This window comes from Alexandromys fortis, unplaced genomic scaffold (assembly GCF_014885135.2).
Source record: "Alexandromys fortis isolate MF-2015 unplaced genomic scaffold, M_Fortis_MF-2015_v1.1 scaffold_55, whole genome shotgun sequence".
In the NCBI taxonomy this organism is placed as follows: Eukaryota; Metazoa; Chordata; class Mammalia; order Rodentia; family Cricetidae; genus Alexandromys; species Alexandromys fortis.
The window spans coordinates 6,654,972-6,673,271 of NW_026067936.1; the positions used below are offsets into that span (position 1 = coordinate 6,654,972).

Genomic DNA, 18,300 nt, shown 5'->3' on the forward strand with positions numbered 1-18,300 from the left:
GGGAGGGAGGGAGGGAGGGAGGAAGAAGGAAGGAAGGAAGGAAGGAAGGAAGGAAGGAAGGAAGGAAGGAAGGAAGGAAGGAAGGAAGGAAGGAAGGAAAAGACAGCCACAGGCAGTGAACACAGGGTGGATGCTAGAACCCCAGGTTTCTTATTTACTCTGATTTCTTGGTCTCTACTGATCCTTTGCCAAAAGCACAGCCTTTCTTTTACCTCACAATTAGAAAGAAACCCTGGATGCCAGATGGGCCTTAAAACAGTGTGCCGGTGTGGAGAGCAGTTGCTCCTTCTGCTTCCTCTGTCTTCTGTCTCCTCTAGCTCCCTCAACTACCTATAAACCATCTGGGATAGTCGATGTATGGTTGACTCCAAACACGAGCCACCATGTCCACAGGGGACACAAGTGCCCCGGCAGAACACAACCCATAAGCATCAGCCATTCAACCCAAAGGGCATGGGGCAAGAGGCAGCTGAGTCTACGTTTCTCACAGATATGGGGAGGCATGAGACTTACCTGTCTCCCGATACTCTTTGCCCAACATGATATAAACTGTCTTCCCTTCCTGGGAATAATAGAATTGACTCTTTCTGTGGCAACACAAGAATCTAGTGATAAATCTAAGATGAAATATTTATCCTGCCCAATTGCTTTATGTAGATACAGCATTAGCTGGCATTACTTCATGCATCCGATTATTTTTGCAACACTGTGGAACAGCAATGCCTGGGAGGTCCTGAAATATTTCGAATTAAATATGTCTTCTTTGTAGCGTTTAAGCCTTTCCTTTTTTCCGGTTCCTTCCCTTGCCATTAAGGAAGCTGAGCATCGTGGGTCCAGACTTCTGATTCTCTTCCTTTCATCTCCTACAGATTTAGGATAAACCAATCGCATTGGAATGATATCCGCTAAAAGGTGAAAAAGCTCTGATAAGGACATGTGAGCAGCAACAATCCGTATGTGGCATCCAGATAAAAATGTGCTCTATGCATTGGGTTCACTGCTCTGGGGCAACAGAAAATTTTTTTAAACTATCTGTATTGAAATAATTTTAGATTTACAGCAGAGCTGCGAGCCCCTTTCAAAGCGTTTCCATATCACCTCCAACCTGCACTGACCCCGACTGCGAGTATCCCAGTGGGCTCACAAGACGCAGTGTCTCAGGGTCGCTGGTAAAAACCACATCCATTATAAGGATCTTGTAGTCTGTGATACATTTCGTCTGTGTGTATTAAACGCTATATACAATACTTTTAAATTACCTTGTTCCATCTTATTTCATCTTCTCTGTTTATATGCTATCTTCTTCCGTCTTTGGTTGAGTTTATCTAGTGTGCTTTATCCCCCCCCCCCCCATTAAGCTCTGTTGATTCGAAAGTTAAAGCCTAAATTTAAGTGGCATGTTTACTCTCTCCGAACAAGACAGGAATTTTCATTTCCTGCATTTATTGCATTTTATTTTTGATGCGGGGTTCTGCTGTGTAGCCACCGCTGGCTTCCAACGCATAATCCCTTTGCCTGGGCCTCCAAATGCTGGCCTTTCAGAAGCACGAGGCTATGTCCCATTTTTTTAAACAGGCGAGAGAACACACAGGCTTATTATATCTATTATTGTTATTATTACTTTAAATATAGCATAAAAGCACTCTTCCATTAGTCACATAACACAAACACACAGTTTAAATAAAGATACAGTGGGTTCTGCAAGACCTACTTTAGCCTCTGCCGGCTCTCCCCATTTCCCACCGCCTGGAGGCAGACAGACAGATGAACCGTAGGTGTCCTTTCCATGTTTATTTAATATTGTGTCTCTTCATATGATCTGATTGCTCTTTCTTGGTTTTTCATTTCTAAATATTGTGAACTTCTCACCTTATAGCGAGCTTTTCTAAGCCGAGGATTGGAGCTAGAGAGATGGCTCAGTGGTGAAAAGCACGTGCTGTTCTCGTGGAGGGCAGCAGTTCAGTTCCCAGCACCCACCCACCACCATCAGTAACTCAGGACCCCCTGTATGTCCAGCTCCAGGTGAGCCAGCTCCCTCTCCTAGCCTCCATGGCCACACACATGCACACGGACACAGACACACATACATACACAAAAGCAAAGATAAAAATAAACCTTTTTAAAAGTTAAAAATTGAGGATTTGCTTTTGTTTAATACGCAAGCAGAGCCAGAGAGATGGCTCCGCGGGTAAAACCGCTTGCAAGAAAGTTGGGCTATGTGAGTTTGATCCTGATCTGTAGTGGAAGGAGCAAACTGAAACCACAAGCTTGTCCTCTGACCTGGACATATGCACTGGGCCATATTTCACCACCTCCACACACCATTGTCATCATCATCATCATCATCAAGCAATTTTTTAAATGCATTTATTTTTATTTTGTATGTATGATGCGTTGTCTGTATGCATGTCTGTATTTCATATGAACGCGATGCCCACAGAGACCAGAAGAGATACAGTCAGGCTTGCTTGCCAGAGTCGGATCCTTTGGAGGTATAGGTTCTATGTGCTTGGTAGTTGCCTTGTAGAAGCTGTGAACCAAACCCAGGTCTTCTGCAAGAGCAGCAAGTGCTCTTAACTGCGCTCTCGCTCTCGCTCTCTCTCTCTCTCTCTCTCTCTCTCTCTCTCTCTCTCTCTCTCCTAAATAAAACAAATTTTTAAAGTAAGGGCAAGCATCCCTCTTTATCTTATTATACAGTCATATCATAATTTTGTACGATTGCTAGGTTTAGGGTATTGAAAGTGTGTGTCATTATTCAGAACCATGAGCTGTCATTAATCTTTCTTCTTCTCTGTCTCCCTTCAGTTAAACAGTGTTTTTTGTTTCGTTTTCTTAAGTTTCAATGACTACCTCACTAACTCATATTTCAACCTCTTTTCCAGTTGCCTCTATCTTCACTTACTCAAGACGGTTATTACGTGATATTATTTGTAATAAATAAGACTTTTAAAAGGGGAATGGTGTGCAGAACTATGGCCCCAGGGTCTCCTTGAGTCTCGTGTTAGAGATTTGTTTTCCATTTGGGTGTCCTGTTGCTAGACACCCTTTGTTTTGTTTTATTATGTCATGGTTTAATCACATAAAGTAATCGGGTTATTGAGAATAATCTTTGTGTTGTGCTTTAAATATGAAATGTCCCAGACAGACTCATGCATTGAAGGCTTGGTTTCCAGCTGGTCGACTTTGAGGAAGTGATTAGGTGCTCAGGGCTCTGGTCTATTCACTGGAACAACTCCCTGACGGCTTCATAATCTAATCATATTGTTGGGAGATGCTGGAGACTCGGAGAGTAGGACCTTGTGGTTTTCCAGTCAATTATCCCTAACAGGCTCCGGTTTCCAATGAATGATTGGCTTCTGCTGGTGCTCTTTCGGGATGTGAGGCTTAGCTGAAGGAAATGGGTTCCTGGGGGGTATGCCTTTGAAGGTTTGCTCTGGCTCCCTTCATCTTTATGTGTTTCCTGCCAATCACGAGGCAAACAGACTCCCCTTCCAAAAGTCCTGCCTCCTTGATGTTCCACACAACCAAAGACCTGGAATCGGCGTTGCCAGGAACCAAGAACTGACTGGCATCTCAGGATACTCAAGCGTGAACAAACCTCTCCCATCCCAAACTGTTTATTCAGGTAGTTGGTCGTAGCGAGGCGACAGACTGAATAACAAGCTCTAATTTTAGAACGCCCCAAGGTGCTCAAATATCCCTGGCTTTGCTCCAGCCAAGATGTCCTCCTTCAGGGGAGATGCTGGCTCTGTGGGAAGGAGAGGAGGTCACTGGAGAGTTGAGAACTTACCGTGAGCAGACTTCCAGTCAGACCTGTGCCTTTAGTCTGCCCTCATGCTGACTCTCTGGGTCCTCCTGGGCTGCCATTTCTCTGGCCTTTTGGAAGTTCTATGGAGGAAATCAGATTGTCAGTATGCGCAAACTGACTTGCCTCCTGCCTTTTAGTATCTAAGAGTCTGTAACTATGAAAAATATTTCCCGTGCTTTTTGTCGAGTAAGTCTTAGATTTTATTATTCTTTAATCTATTCTCATTCTTGTAGAGTTTTGGAAAGAAGCAGAATTAAAATGCTTATTTTTAATCTACTATCTTTAAGTGTGCCAGCTGGTTTTTTAAAATATATGAAAGTGATTGCTATTCTAATTTTTACACTTGATGGTTATTTAAATTTACCAGCATCTTTTAAACAATCTTTTTGCATACTGTTGCTTCTTTATTCTGTTAGTTCCCTCTGAGTTATTTTTTTTCTTCTTCTTTGGTAGTTCTTTTTCTAAGAGACTACTGGTAAAAAAAAATAAGTGTTTGGGTGTCTTTTAAAAAATTATAATTTTCCTTGACTTGTAAATGACATTTTTGCCTGAGTTTAGAAATTTTGGTCTCCAAATGTGTTTCTTCAGCACATGGAACATATTATCTCATTGTCTTCTAGCATTTATTTTGCTGATGAGGTTTTTTCCATTCTATTTTTTTTTTATAATGAAATCTGCTTACTCTCTTTCTTGGCTTAACATTTTCTCCTTAGTGCTTGTAGAATGCTGCCTTCCCAGATGTCACCAGGAAAACAAAGGCTCCGTTTATTCATTGTCACAGTGAGAGAAAATACCAACGCGGTAGACAGTGTCTCCACAAAGGCAGAACAAGGCCTGACTTACCGAGACTTTCAAATTTAGTTAAAGTGGATCGATGCAAGGACTTAATTAGAATCCCGTGGTCGTCATGATATAACAGTGTAAGTTTTGTGGACAAAGGTAATCAAGGATGCGGAGATGAGACATTCAAAGAGTTGGACATAAGCTGTAAATGGATGCTGTGTAGAGTTGCTGGGTCTTTGCTGAGTTCCCAGAATAAACAACGAAGCTATGGGACCGTTCACCTCCCTGGTCGAGCCTCTGGGATTGTGAAGTCACACTACTGGGGACAGCAGACCTGTGGAGACGTGTCAGCACACAGGAGGCTGTGGGCTCCATTCTTCCCCTCTGATCATTCCTTATCCTGAGCTAAAGGAGAAACCATTAATGTCCAGGTTATGATCCATCCAGATCTTTGCTCTAGCTGAGCCGTCGCAGCTGTATATCAAGTCCCCGGGGTCTGGCCTGGTGGCACAGACCCAACCACACAGGTGGCTGAGTCCAGTTCAAATTTGCTTGAGCCCAGCGTGTGTAATTTCACAAGCCCCAGTCTCAAAAGTAAGCATTTTTAAAACCAGGGGGAAAGGCTGGGCATACAGTGGTAGAGCACTTGTCTGGCACACATGAGCCCCAGGCTTAATTTTCAGCACCTCAAAATCAAAAGAAAGTTCCTGAGAAATACGACTGACCCTCCAACGGTCTGGTGATACCAGGTCCGACTTCCCATAGCATCCTAACGTCTCATTCTTGCTGTTGGACTCTCTGTTGCGTTGCTTTGTGTTTTCTGTTCCATGGCTGTATGCTTCAGCACTTAACACCCTAGAGATTGCTTGTCTGAACATGGCAACACGGATGAACATACTAAGAGAAGAACCATGGTTGGTTGAAGTCCACCTCCTCCACAGGAATCAAGTAAACTGAAATTAAATCAAAGCCTAGATCATATTGCTAATCTGAACAGACTACAAAACCAAACTTGGCGTTCCTAGCTGAGTTATCCGACTTTTCTTAAGACTGTGTTTGCCTCTCAGATCCTTTTTTGTCTTCCCAAGAGCGTGTTCCCATGGTCTGCAGGAACATGAGTTCATACACTTCCCTTTAAAAGGAAAGGAATCAAACCCGAGGCACTGCATGCTGTAGCATGGCCTGCCCAAGCCCTTGTATGTGCCAGTGCAGAGTCCCACAGGTGGTGGGCATGAGCTAAGTAGGCTGCTGCCTCCTAAGGTTTCTTTACCTTTCAGGACTCTTAGAAAGCATTTGGAGAGGAGCGAGAACAAGCCATCCTTCTCCTCAAGTGAGTGAGATGGAGATTTTCAGAAGGGTCAAGGCTCACTTTTTCCTGTACTCGGTTAAGTCATTTAGTAATCTCTTTTTCATAGCAGAGAAAGTAAGAGGCCAAAACAGGCCCTGGGAGCAGTCGAGACTCTTCTGGAAGCGTCAATGGGTTGCCTACGTATCCTGTTCTTGTCCAGGTTACAAGAAATGCTGGGTGCTGAAGGTCTAAAAAATTGAAGGCCGCTGGTCTTCAGTTCACACTAGAAGGCCACACAGTCTGAGTTCTGATGTCAGGAACATGTGATGGCAATTAGCTATGGTAGTGGGAACAAGGTGGGTGAACTCACCAGCAGAACTCAAAGGATAGAGAACAAAAAGCAAAAACTTTTCCCTTGGGACATCCTAATAGCTGCGTTGCAGGAGGAAGGGTCCACATTTAAGGTGGGTCTTCCATTTCAATTAATGTCATCAAGAAAATTCTTCACAAGACATGCCCAGAGGCTAAACTGAACTAAGTAAGCTCTCACAGCTGTGCCCAGGGCCTTGCCACTTGCCAAGCTGACAATCATTAATCACCACATCTGCCTTTACGGTTTCACTGTGGCGCCAATGAGTTTGCTGTCCATGAGAGTGGTTTGTCCATCACCACTCCAGGGCTACCATCCTGCTGCTTCTGAAAGAACTTATTTCCAGGTTTTAGGTAGTACAATTGTTGCTTAGAAAAGGTGCTGAAGTCAGGGGTGTTCTTGCTTGTTGAGGAAAGACTGGGTATATCGCAGGAGTCTATAAAACATTTGACTTTGTCTTCTTCTGAAAGTGTAGAGTCTAGACTTGGAGGTGGTATATTCTGGTGCCTGTGCGCCAGCCAGTTATTAACTCATGCTCCAAGTCAGTAAGTTACAGAAGCAGTTATCTTATTATTTAAACCAATACCATTGGTCATAAAAGCCAAAGTCTCAAAGAATTTTGTAGCTTTGAATTTCATATTTCTGAGTATCCAAGTGTGACAGGCTTTGACAAGATCTTTAATACCAGTCCCGGTAAAATGAGTGCCTCTGACATTGGAAAGACGGACTGTAATTTTCCATGTTAAAAACACCATTTCAAGCAGGTTTTCTCTCTCTCTCTCTCTCTCTCTCTCTCTCTCTCTCTCTCTCTCTCTCTCTCTCTGCAAATTTCTCTCTATCCTGTGTAGATTTTCTAAAGCTTTTCACACTAGCTTTCCACTAAGTGTGAGATAAGAGCTAAAAATCAAGTATAAAGACTTTTCCGTGTTGAAGGAACAGTTTAATTTTAAGAGCAATTGATCTTTGAGGGTTTCTGCCGATGCGGCGAGGGGCGGGGCAGATTTGAGGGAGAGATTGGAGCAGATGAAAGCTGAAGAACACAGGGTGCCGGGCGATGATAGGAGAAGAAAGGCTGTGGTTTGTGGTTGTGGTTTGGGGAAGTCTGAAAGAGGTGTGGAGTCAAGAATGTGGATCTTTGGTGAAGCGATTGCCTTGTGAATAGAAAGAGCCGGGATGTGATGACATGAACTTGTAATTGTAGGCAGAGTGTGCAAGGGAGGCAGAGACCAGAGGACCCCTGGGGCTCACTGACAATCCAGTCTAGCCTACTTGGCAAGTTCTAGGTCAGCGAGAGGCCCCATCTCAAAGTCAACCTGCAGAACAACACCCAAGGCTGTCCTCTGGCCTTCCACATATATTCACATAGATATACACACAAGAAAAATTTTTTTTAAAAAAATAAGAGATTTTGTTTTATACATTTTCTTTGAACTTTGGCTTGAGGAAAGGGTTTTGGACTCTGGATTTCTTCTAGAACAATGTAGACCATTGAGTGCTAGGCATGTTTGCTGTCATGTATGTCTTATTACTTTCCTGTCAACCATCCACAGAGTATCACATTATTTTTTAAATTATCTTTCTTGAAACTATTACATTTAAGAGGATGAACATCCAAATTTGAGTCATGACATAAATACATGAAAGCAACAGAAATGAGCTCTGAGGAGCCTCACTCGGGCGGAAACAGTCCCTTGACCTCAGGGATGCACCGTCTCAACTGCGGCTTTGTCTCTTCGACACAGGAACTCTGTCCTTCTGGATGAGAAGTCAAAAAATTTCTAGAACTAGATTTTCAGAGTTGGAACAAGACACAGAGAGGCATTCTCCTTAAGGGTTTTTATCACATAAGTGACTTGGAGCAAAATTTGTCCCCAGACTCTTGGTCTGGGAAGAAACTTAACTCAGAGGCAAGTCGGTAAGTCATTTTCTTAATTAGTAATTGATGGGGGAGGGCTCAGCCCTTCATGGATGGGACCATCCCTGGTGGGAGTCCTGGGCTCTGTAAGAAAACAGGCGAGCAAGCCATGGGGAGCAAGCCAGCAAGCAACATCCATTCATAGCCTCTGCATCCTCTCCTGCCTCCAGGTTCCTGCCCTGTCTGAGTACTTGTCCTGACTTCTTTCAACAATGAACAATACTGTTGAAGTATAAGGCCAAATAAACCCTTTCCTCCCCCAACTTGCTTTTTGGTTATGGTGTTTCATCTCAGCAAAAGAAACCCTAAGACAAGCAGTGAGGAAGACATTTAGGAAAAGCAATACCCACCTTGACTCAAAATGCTTAAGATCCTGGTGTTGACCCACAGAGAAGCAGGTGTTGGTGAACACCACTAAAAGACAAGCTTGTGAGAAAAAAAATGAAGATTAATTTCTTCAGGGAAAAGGAAGGGCACCGTGCACTGAACATGTAGAAGTGGCTTTCTGAATGAACCCCAAGATGCATACTCCTTATGGGAGAAGCACGGTTGGGACAGGTCATGACATGGACTTCAGAGTCTCGCCACCATCGTCGGAAGCTCGGCTCTGCCAATACCTAGCTGGTGATCTGGGCTTAGCCTCTCTATACTCCGGTCTCTTCCTTCACAAAATGCAGATGAAGATGCCTGCTGGTGAGTATAAAACTCACTAAGACAGGTGAAGCGCTTAGCATATGGCAAACGCTATTAATAGTAAGGGTGGCTGAGGATTGTTCTCTAGAGAGAGTGTACAGACGAGGAGAGCAGGCCCTGTCTGTGACTCATTAATTCTGTCTGGGAAGAGCGAGCAGCGTGAAGACCCTGCCTGAGAAGGCTTGCACAAGGCTTTGCCATTGGCCTGCCGGGCAGCAGCCCTGGCGTGCCGACGAGGCGGGGCTGTGGGGCTGCGCGGGGCTGTAAACGGGGGCGGGCTGTGTCGCTGCGGTGTGGCGGCTCCCACCGTTGCGTGAGACGGTGTCCCTGGGTGTCACCAGGGCGCACACCGATAGGAACCTGCTTCGATGTGCGTGTCATGGCTTAAAAATAGCTGCGATCCACCTGCGCGCCGGGGCGGCGGCGCAGCGGCGGGGAACCGCGCAGGAGTCATGGGCGCCGGACTGCGGGAGCCCGCAGGCCACCTCGGGATCTGAGACCCTAGCGACCAGGAGGTAGGGACGTGTGGGCGAGGGGACGGGGGTCGGAGAGGAACAGGGACATAGGGGCATTGCCACGCGTCTCGTTTCTCCTCAGTGCCTGTCTGGATTGTCACAGGGCTAAGGCGACAGCCAGGAACCTGTTACTACCGCGACAGCCGATGTAGGGAGGGGGGCAGGGGCCGGAGCCTCTGGCGGCGGGTTATTGGGATTGGAGAAGGCCCAGGGTTGTATTCTGGACTGAGCCTGCCCCCTCCACACCAGGAGGAATAGACCCAGGCCCGAGGAATGTTGCTCTCTGCTTCGGCTCTCCTCCCAGCTCCTCAGCTTTCATCATCACTAAGGAATCTATTCTGAGGAAGGTGGTTGTTGTTGTTTGTTGATGGTGGTGGGGAAGGGGAGGGGGGTGTCTTTGAGGCCCAGGAGGAGAGGTAGGTGGAGGGGGGGTGGCGGGGATGGCGGTGGTGGTGGTGGATGTGTCTACTCTAGTGCTAGATTTTCTTCTAACTTAACCTCTGAAAACCTACCTGTTCCTGAACTCCTGAATATGCACTCATCCCTTACGAGGAGCAATCCCCCAGTCCTAGTTTGTGGTGTTTCCTGGGAGAGTGGTGGCTCCTGACCCTGGGAGAAGAGAGAGAGAGAGAGGCCTGGCTGGGAGTGTGGGATGGAAATCACTATATGCCCATGGGCCAAGATGGCTTCTTACTGCTGGACATTCAGTTGAGGTCCCTAAGGCAGATGGCAGCAAAGGGAACGGGAGGGAATTCAGCAGGTTAGCCCACCCTTGCAAAAAGGCAAGACCACACCTGGAATTGGAGACTGGGGTCTCCTCTAGATGTCGGGCTGGCCAAATGTCCTAGGGCAAGCCTCAAAGACAAGCTCTTTGGGGGGGGGGGAGGCTCAGGCAGAAGCCCACTTTCCCGAGGGCCCTCTCTCTACAGGTTCTCTGAGACACACCTGCTAGGCCCCTCATGGCTGACACTGCTCCGTGTAGTGTCCAGGACCAGTTGACACCACCGTCAACTGAGCCTTCCAGCTACCCCTGAGCCTGCGGGATGTCTTATCTCCCCCGCCCCATCATCTCCTGCTTGCTTCTCCCACTTCTACCCCACCCCCACCAGACACAGACACAAAGAAGCTCCAACCCTGCTTTGACTCAGACTTCTCTCCTTAGAGATGAGGTTTAGCCAAAGGAGGGGCTCTGCTCCTCCCACTCACAGGCTTGTATGCACAGCCCGAAGCCTTCTTCCAGCGGCTCTCAGTCAGCAAGGATTTTCCAAAAGTCCCTTTTCCTCTTTGTATCATCCCCTACTCTCGCCCTCCTGATAGCCTTCCCCGTGACAAGCTTGGCCACAAGCAGGGCAGGGATGGGTTAAGGTACTTCATCCCTCCAGCACACAGGAGACATGTCTGGCATATGTCATGGTCCCAGCTGCTGTTATCTTCCTGATAATTCTCTCTGGCTGGCTCTACCGCCGCTGCTTCCATCCCTATCCCCAGTTCCCTAGATGCTCTGCCTATAATCCCAGCCAGATGAGACCCAGATTTGGGCTGGCAAGTGTCCCGGCAGTGTGTAGAAGCACCAAAGTGTCCAACGTATGTGTGTGTGTTTCTGGGTTTATTGGCTGTGGGGGTGGGGAGATGGAGGAGAAACAGCAGCTGGGCAACTCCTTCCCGTAAACAAGGACATGTGACTCCCACCTCCTTTGGTGACAGAGCCAGAGCTTAGTGGAGGGACCCACAGCAGCTAGAGAAAGGAGGTATTTAAGCGCTTAGGCTAGCCTTGCCTTCTGCTGCTGAAGGGCCTACTCCTCCAGACCCAGCCCCGTGGGAAGGAAAGGAAATAGCTTCTCTGGACTCACTCAAGTCTACCCGACCCTCCTTTGCTTGCAGCATCAGCTTCCTGGTGACCGAGCCCATCATCCCTCAAGCCACAGCTCCTGCCACCTTGAAGATGTGTCCCGGCAACTGGCTCTGGGCCTCCATGACGTTTATGGCCCGCTTCTCCCGCAGCAGCTCAAGGTCCCCTGTTCGCACTCGAGGGAGCCTGGAGGAGATGTCCTCCGCTCACCATCCCTTCCTCAACGTCTTTGAGTTGGAGAGGCTCCTCTACACAGGCAAGACGGCCTGTAACCATGCCGACGAGGTCTGGCCAGGCCTCTACCTCGGAGACCAGTATGTAATAGGCGGCAGGAGGGACCAGGCCTGAGTGTGTGCATGTGTGCGTGTGTGTGTGTGTGCATGTGTGTGTGTGTATGTGTACAAGGAGAAAGGTGGCAGGGGGACCAGGCCTGAGTGTGTGCATATGCGTGTGTGTGTGTGTGTGTGTGTGTGTGTGTGTGTGTGTGTACAAGGAGAAAGGTGGTAGGCAGACACGGACTCACCTTGCCAGTTCCAGGTTGAAGAGTGAAGGGAGTAGGCATATAAACAAAGAGAAGAAGCTGAAGGGCTTGAGGGATTTGGGGGCCAGATTTATTAAAATACTCCACTCTGGACAGAGAAACTCTGTTGAGGAAATTGTGGTACTCATGTAGAAAAGAACTCATATGAAATGCCAACAGTATAGACCAGACAGGTTGTTCTGACTTCCAGCTATTGGGGCGTGGCTCTGAGAAAAGGTAGTCACTAAGACCGAAACGGTAGACAGTAAACTGAAGAGGAGACCCGGCGAAGCCACCACAGTCCAGGGTCATGAAGAGGGAGCCATTGAAGGGGGCGCACTCCCTAATACGTGAGCTTTTTCTTTTTAATGGCACTTTATTAATCCTCCCGGTAGCTTTGTGAGCTGGGGGGGGGGTCCCTCTCCCTGAGTTACAGAGGAGGAAAAGGGAGCTCTGAGAAGTTGTGACTGCACCAAGATCATCCAGGCTAGAAACGGGAGTGCCAAGAGTTTGTGGGTTGGGTTCGGTGGCCTTTTGAGATTGCTTGGCTAGGCTAGTATCTGACCAACTTGTCTGAGGGGTTTCCATCACTAAGCTGCTATGGTATGGGCCAGATGGTGTCTGAGGATGGCTATAGATCAGAGCACACAAGAGCCCTTGAGTAACTAGCAAACAGAAGAGGTTTCTAGGTGTCCGGGAGAATATAAAGCAGACCCATATAATCTAGAGTTTATCAGTGGTTTATTTATTCATTCATGCATTTATTTATTTGTGTGTTTTATGCATATGGGTGTTTCATCTACGCAGATGAAATGTATGTCTGTCTGCACCCCAGAAGAAGGCGCTGGATTTAATGGAACTCCAATTAGAGACAGTTGTGAGCCTCCATGTGGGAGCTGGGAATTGAACTCGGGACCTCTAGGAGAACAGCCAGTGCTCTTAACCGCCGAGCCATCTCTCCAGCCCCAGCCCCTGCATTTGTTTATTGGTTCTGGGAGCCAAATCTAGAGTAGTGCACAAACTGGGTACACACGCTGCTGTGAAATTACCCACAAAGCCCTAGCTAAGACCTGGAATAGGAGCTGGCCCCACAACTCCCCTGATACACACATCCCTCCAGTTTCCAGGCTCTGTCCACCAAGGACTTCTCTCTGCCTGGACACCCTGGTGGCAGGAAAATTACTTTCTTAAAGTGCTCTAACCTGGCTCCGCTAGAGTTCTCTCTTAATACGATGCCCTGTCCTCACGTGAAACCTCGGCACTGGTTTCCTGGATCTTGAATCCTTTGACCCTGGGTCCATCCTTTAGAGCCTAAAGATAAGGAAAATTCCACTTCCTCAGAGCGGTCCCGGTATTTGATTACAATCGTCTTGACCCCACCCCCCTCAGACTCTTCCCTAGCCCAATCATTCCCAGACCTCTCAAACACTGCTCACAGGACATGACCCCAAGTCTGCCACCTTCCTCTGATCTAGGGCATTAGTGAGTACCGTGAAGGTTTGTAGCCAACAACAGCAGCATCTAGGCTGAAGCTTTCTGGCATCTTGGTTTCCCCATCTCCCTTCTAACGTCTGTTTAACACAGGGACATGGCCAACAACCGCCGTGAGCTCCGTCGCCTGGGCATCACCCATGTCCTCAATGCTTCACACAGCAGGTGGAGAGGCACCCCGGAGGCCTATGAGGGACTGGGCATCCGCTACCTGGGTGTCGAGGCCCATGACTCGCCAGCCTTTGACATGAGCATCCACTTTCAGACAGCTGCGGACTTCATCCATCGGGCACTGAGCCAGCCAGGAGGTAGGAGAGAATGCAGAAGGGGAAGGGGGAGCAATAGGTACGGTGTTCAGAAGCCCCAGGGTTCACGGATGGAACAAAAACTTGGCCATGAGACAAACTGCTTAGGAACCGGAGCTGAGGAAAGAAAAATGTTCTCTCAGTCATCTTTTTCAAGGCTGTTTTCAAAAGGGACGAGGGCCTCATTTAAGGTGCAAAGCTACTCCTGGATGCTGAGGTTATGAATGGTGTAGCTTTTACACTTTTGTTTAGAGCCTGTCCTGGAACTAGCTCCTGTAGGCAAGGCTGGCCTCAAACTCACAGAGTTCCGCCTGCCTCTGCCTCCCGAGTGCTGGGATTAAAGGTATGTGCCACCACCACCTGGCTAAAACTGGTTTTAAAATGCTTTAGCTATGGGGGGGGGGGGGAGCGCGTTGGCCCTCTGTATTGCCAAGTTCTGCATCATTGGATTCAACCAGCCATAGACTGAAAATATTTGGGGTGGATGTACATACAGAATGTGTTTAGACTTCTTTTTATTAGTCCATGGACAATATAGCATAACAACTATCTGAAGAGAATTTACATTACATTAGTGGACATAAAAATCCAGGAATCATCAAAAGTATACAAGAGGGCGGGGTGTATGCCATTGCTGTATCATTTTATATGCGGGAACTGAGCATCCATGGGGGTTGGTGATGGGAAGGTTTTTCTGAATAGCAAGAGGCAACCATATATATAGAGAGAGCGAAAATATAGTCAGTGGAGAAAAAGCAAGATAGAAGGGTGTAGAAGGGTGTGATGCAGTGTGCTCATAGATCCAATTACTCCAGAGGCTGAGGCCTTATCTGAACTCAAGCTCAAGCTTTGTTTGGGCAACATACCAAGACCCAGCCTCAAATACCAAATATTCGAGCACCAAAAGAAGCATTAAGGAGGAACTGAGGGCATGACTCCGGTGGGAAAGAACTTGCCATACAGGGGCACTGTCTCCCAGCACTGGTGAGGAAAATCTTACAAGGCTCTTCAGGCTTGCTGGCCAGCCTGTCTAGCCTACTCTGCAAACTCCAGGTTCAGCAAGAGAGCACAGGTCAAAAAATAATAATAATAAGATGAGAACAGCTCAGGAAGACACCCAACATTGACTTCTGGCCCCCACAAGCACACTCACATCTGTGTACACACATACACATATCTACCTTACACATGTACACAGAAGGAGGGCTGGGGAAGACCTAAGGCTAGATTCAACATGGATGGATTCCTCTTGATGCATCCAATGTCAGCGGAGTCCCTGCTCTGTTCAGAGCTCCGGTTTACATCAAGAATGAGACAGAGGGGCTGGAGAGATGGCTCAGCGGTTAAGAGCATTGCCTGCTCTTCCGAAGGTCCTGAGTTCAATTCCCAGCAACCACATGGTGGCTCACAACCATCTGTAATGAGAGGCCTGCAGGAAGAATACTGTATACATAATAAAAACAAATAAATAAATATTTAAAAAAAAACTTAGAATCACAAAAATATTTTATTTCTGACTTAATTATCCTAAAAAGCAGCAAAGNCCCTCTTCTGGCCTTCAGGCATACACGCAGAAAGAATATTGTATACATAATAAATAAATAAATATTTAAAAAAAAAAAAAGAATGAGACAGAACCGCTGAGCTCTGCTCAGGTTCATGAACACTAAACTTCAGAATTCCTTCTCCATCCTGGTCTGCCCTGGTCTCTCCCCTTTGCCAGGGACCTTCATTATTTGTTTGGAAGTGCTGGGGATCGAACTCCGGGCCTTGCTCATGCTAAGCACACACTCTGCTACTGAGTGTGTGTGAGTGAGTGTGTGCGTGTGTGTGGTGTGCACTCATCATGTGCCCTGGTGGATCTATGACAGTCAGGGAACAACGCTGTGGAGTCAGGTCTTTATGATCTTTACACGGGTTCTGGGGCCAGAATTCAAATCATCAGGCTTGTATGTAAAATGTCCTTCCCTGCTGAGGCATCTCACCAGCCCAGGATCTACATTGTACACCCCGCTCATCCTCATCCATCGCCACCTCTGCGTGCCTTGGTTTACCCTCTTATGCTGACCTCTCCCCCAAGCCTCCTCCAGGCCATCACTCAGCAGTCTCTCAGATGTCTCTTTGCCTGCCTTTTCACAGGGAAGATCCTGGTACACTGTGCTGTGGGAGTGAGCAGATCGGCCACCCTGGTGCTGGCCTACCTCATGCTGTACCACCACTTCACCCTTGTGGAGGCCATCAAGAAAGTCAAGGACCACCGCGGCATCATCCCCAACCGGGGATTCTTGAGGCAGCTCCTAGCCCTGGACCGGAGGCTGCGGCAGGGTCTGGAGGCATGAGGGAACGGAAATCGGGCCAGGTTCCTGGGTGGTTTCCTGGCTCCCAGCTGGGAAGAGGAGAGCCAGGTGGCAGGAGGTAGAAAGGCCAGACAACCCATCCTCCCCCAGTGGCAGGAGAGGGAAGGGCCCCCAGGCCACTGTCCTCATTGTGGAAGGGGATGGAGAGCCAGATTGGGCAGTGTGGTAGGTGGGGGCTGCTAACCCGGGAAGGAAACAGCTGGGCTGTAGGTAGAAGCTGGTTCTACGATTAGGACAGCACCAGATTCCAACAGGGTGGGCCCAGTGACTCAGAACCCCTTTTCTCTCATTGTGTGCAAGTGTTTCCCCTCTCTCCCATTCCAAACAAAGGGACCACTGCTGTGCAGTACCTGAGCAGTGTGGGGTCCCGGGGGTGTCAGCATGCTGCAGCAGGGATGTAAAGGAAGGTGTACAGGTTGCAGAAAACAGTGGAGAAAGAGTCGGGGATGGGGTGGTGTGGAAGCCACAAAGCCCGAGGGAGAAACCTACAGGCGTGCAACTCCAGGACCAGGAGGTGTGGGAGGGCTGACGTGACACCCCAGGGGAGCTGCTCAAGGTCAAAGGAGGGACGCCGGTGAATGGCTGTGAGTCTTTAGGTGGTCATATTCTCACTGAAAATCATGTGTCTGGAGTAAAAATAAAGATCTGAAAAAGACGAGAGTGTTTTTACATCATTAACAGTTTGACCCCTCTCTTCTGGGCACCACAGTCTCACTTACCCACTCATTAACCCTCCACCAATTCTTACCTAGCCCTATGAAATCTTGAAGCGCTGTTCCTCACTTGTCCACAAGGCGGCAGCAGAGGACTAAAATCTTGAGGTCGCAGCAGCTTCTGGATGCTGCCCAGAAGAGATATCTTACATTTTCCAAGGATATGTCCGTCTGTCCCCCTCGGGCTGATAAAACAACAGAATATCAATCTTAAATCAAGATCAGCCCTAAGTGCCCTACTTCAGGAGCCAAAGTATTAAGGGGCAGTTGTTTCTTTTTTAATCCTTCTAGGTTTCGCTTAGAGGAATGTAACCTTGTGAAACTTCATAAAAAATGTCAGACATCCAGGAAGGACGGCGTGCTATCTCAGCTGCCAGATTACCACCACAACTCTTGCCCAAAAAAAGAAAAAGAAAAGGAAGGAAGGAAGCAAGCAAGCAAGCAAGCAAGCAAAAAGTGTGCTCAGTATCTGTCGGAATGGGGAAAGAGGATAGACAGACGTGCAAGTGAAACGTACAGGGGAGAGGTAGCAAGACAGCTCCGCCACCAGTAAAGGCAGTTCCCACCAAGCTGGGTGACTGAGCTTGATCCTGGGACCCACACAATGGCAGAAAAAGAGCCATCTCCCACAAGCTATCCTGAGTTTCATGTGCCCGCTGTAGCACACACACAGTCACATGCAAATAAACATAGGTCCTAAAAATGTTCACATATGAAGTGTATATCCCAGTATAGAGTATAGACGTCTAAAAACGTTCATATATGAAGTGTATATCCCAGTATAGAGTATAGACGTCTAAAAACGTTCATATATGAAGTGTATATCCCAGTATAGAGTATAGACATCTAAGGTCGGAAGGCACCTCCACAGATGGCATTTCAATTCCTTAAGTTTACTTATGTATCTATTTTACTAACTTTATTTTATGTGCATTGGTGCGAAGGTGTCAGATCCCCTGGAACTGGAGTTGCAGACAGTGATGACTTGAAGCAGGCCTAGGAGACTTCGCCATCTCTGGGGAAGGGGAGGAATGCTCACCAATTCTTCACCCCTGTCACTAATCCCAGCTGGGAAGTGCCAAATCAGCATAGCTCAGAGCCAGCTGCTGCTTGTGATCCCAAGGAGGCAGGGGCATCTAGAGCAAGATGGGTAGCTACCTTACAATTAGGCTGGCCAGCAGGGGGCTCCACAGGGCTACACCCATGGGCCCCTGCGAGAAACTGATCCAGTGAGATCTGTTGGGCATGTAAAATAATCCATTTATGTTGGTTAATCAAGATCCATCAGGATGGTGATAGCTTTCCAGCATTGATGAGACACTAGTATAAGCCTTTGGGCTCACCGTGAAGACCTGTCCCCATGTAGAGCCCTCACTGAAAAATAACAACATTAGTGCATATGCACAATAGAACTTTTTTTCCCAGCCATAACGAAGAATGAAGTTGTAACATTTGTTGGAAAATGAATAGAGCTAGAGACCAACGCGCTAACTGAAATAAGCCAGGCTCAGAAAGACAAATGCTGTGTGTTTTCCTCATATAAACAATCTAGATCTAAGGGGCTGTGTGTATGCCTCTGTGTGTTGGTCTTAGGCCTTAGGAGGGAACTTACCACAGCCATTTAGTTAAAGAGACGTGATGCCAAACTGCGTTCTAGTAGTCATATTTATACCCATAGACAAATGTTACACCT

At 47.5% G+C, this 18,300-nt stretch overlaps 1 protein-coding gene across 3 annotated transcripts; it reads left to right on the forward strand.

The window, feature by feature from the left end:
• Nucleotides 1-9,119: 9,119 nt before the first annotated feature.
• Nucleotides 9,120-16,530, forward strand: Dusp26 (dual specificity phosphatase 26). 3 transcript variants are annotated; one of them, XM_050146798.1, is made up of 4 exons: nt 9,120-9,372; nt 11,254-11,535; nt 13,326-13,540; nt 15,677-16,530. In XM_050146798.1, exons 2-4 carry the CDS (start codon nt 11,315-11,317, stop codon nt 15,874-15,876), a joined length of 636 nt encoding a protein of 211 aa, XP_050002755.1. In that variant the 5' UTR covers nt 9,120-9,372; nt 11,254-11,314; the 3' UTR covers nt 15,877-16,530. The 3 variants fall into 3 exon arrangements, with proteins under 3 accessions (XP_050002755.1, XP_050002757.1, XP_050002756.1); XM_050146800.1 differs by lacking the exon at nt 9,120-9,372 and adding an exon at nt 9,596-9,719; XM_050146799.1 differs by lacking the exon at nt 9,120-9,372 and adding an exon at nt 10,499-10,956.
• Nucleotides 16,531-18,300: the final 1,770 nt, after the last annotated feature.

What these genes read in the sequence shown, in the direction of transcription:
- Dusp26 (XM_050146798.1), top strand. Translation starts at nt 11,315, where the DNA reads ATGTGTCCCGGCAACTGGCTCTGGGCCTCCATGACGTTTATGGCCCGC. An exon ending in GGCCTCTACCTCGGAGACCA is followed by an intron (nt 11,536 to 13,325) that starts GTATGTAATAGG and finishes TGTTTAACACAG; the next exon opens with GGACATGGCCAACAACCGCC. An exon ending in GGCACTGAGCCAGCCAGGAG is followed by an intron (nt 13,541 to 15,676) that starts GTAGGAGAGAAT and finishes GCCTTTTCACAG; the next exon opens with GGAAGATCCTGGTACACTGT.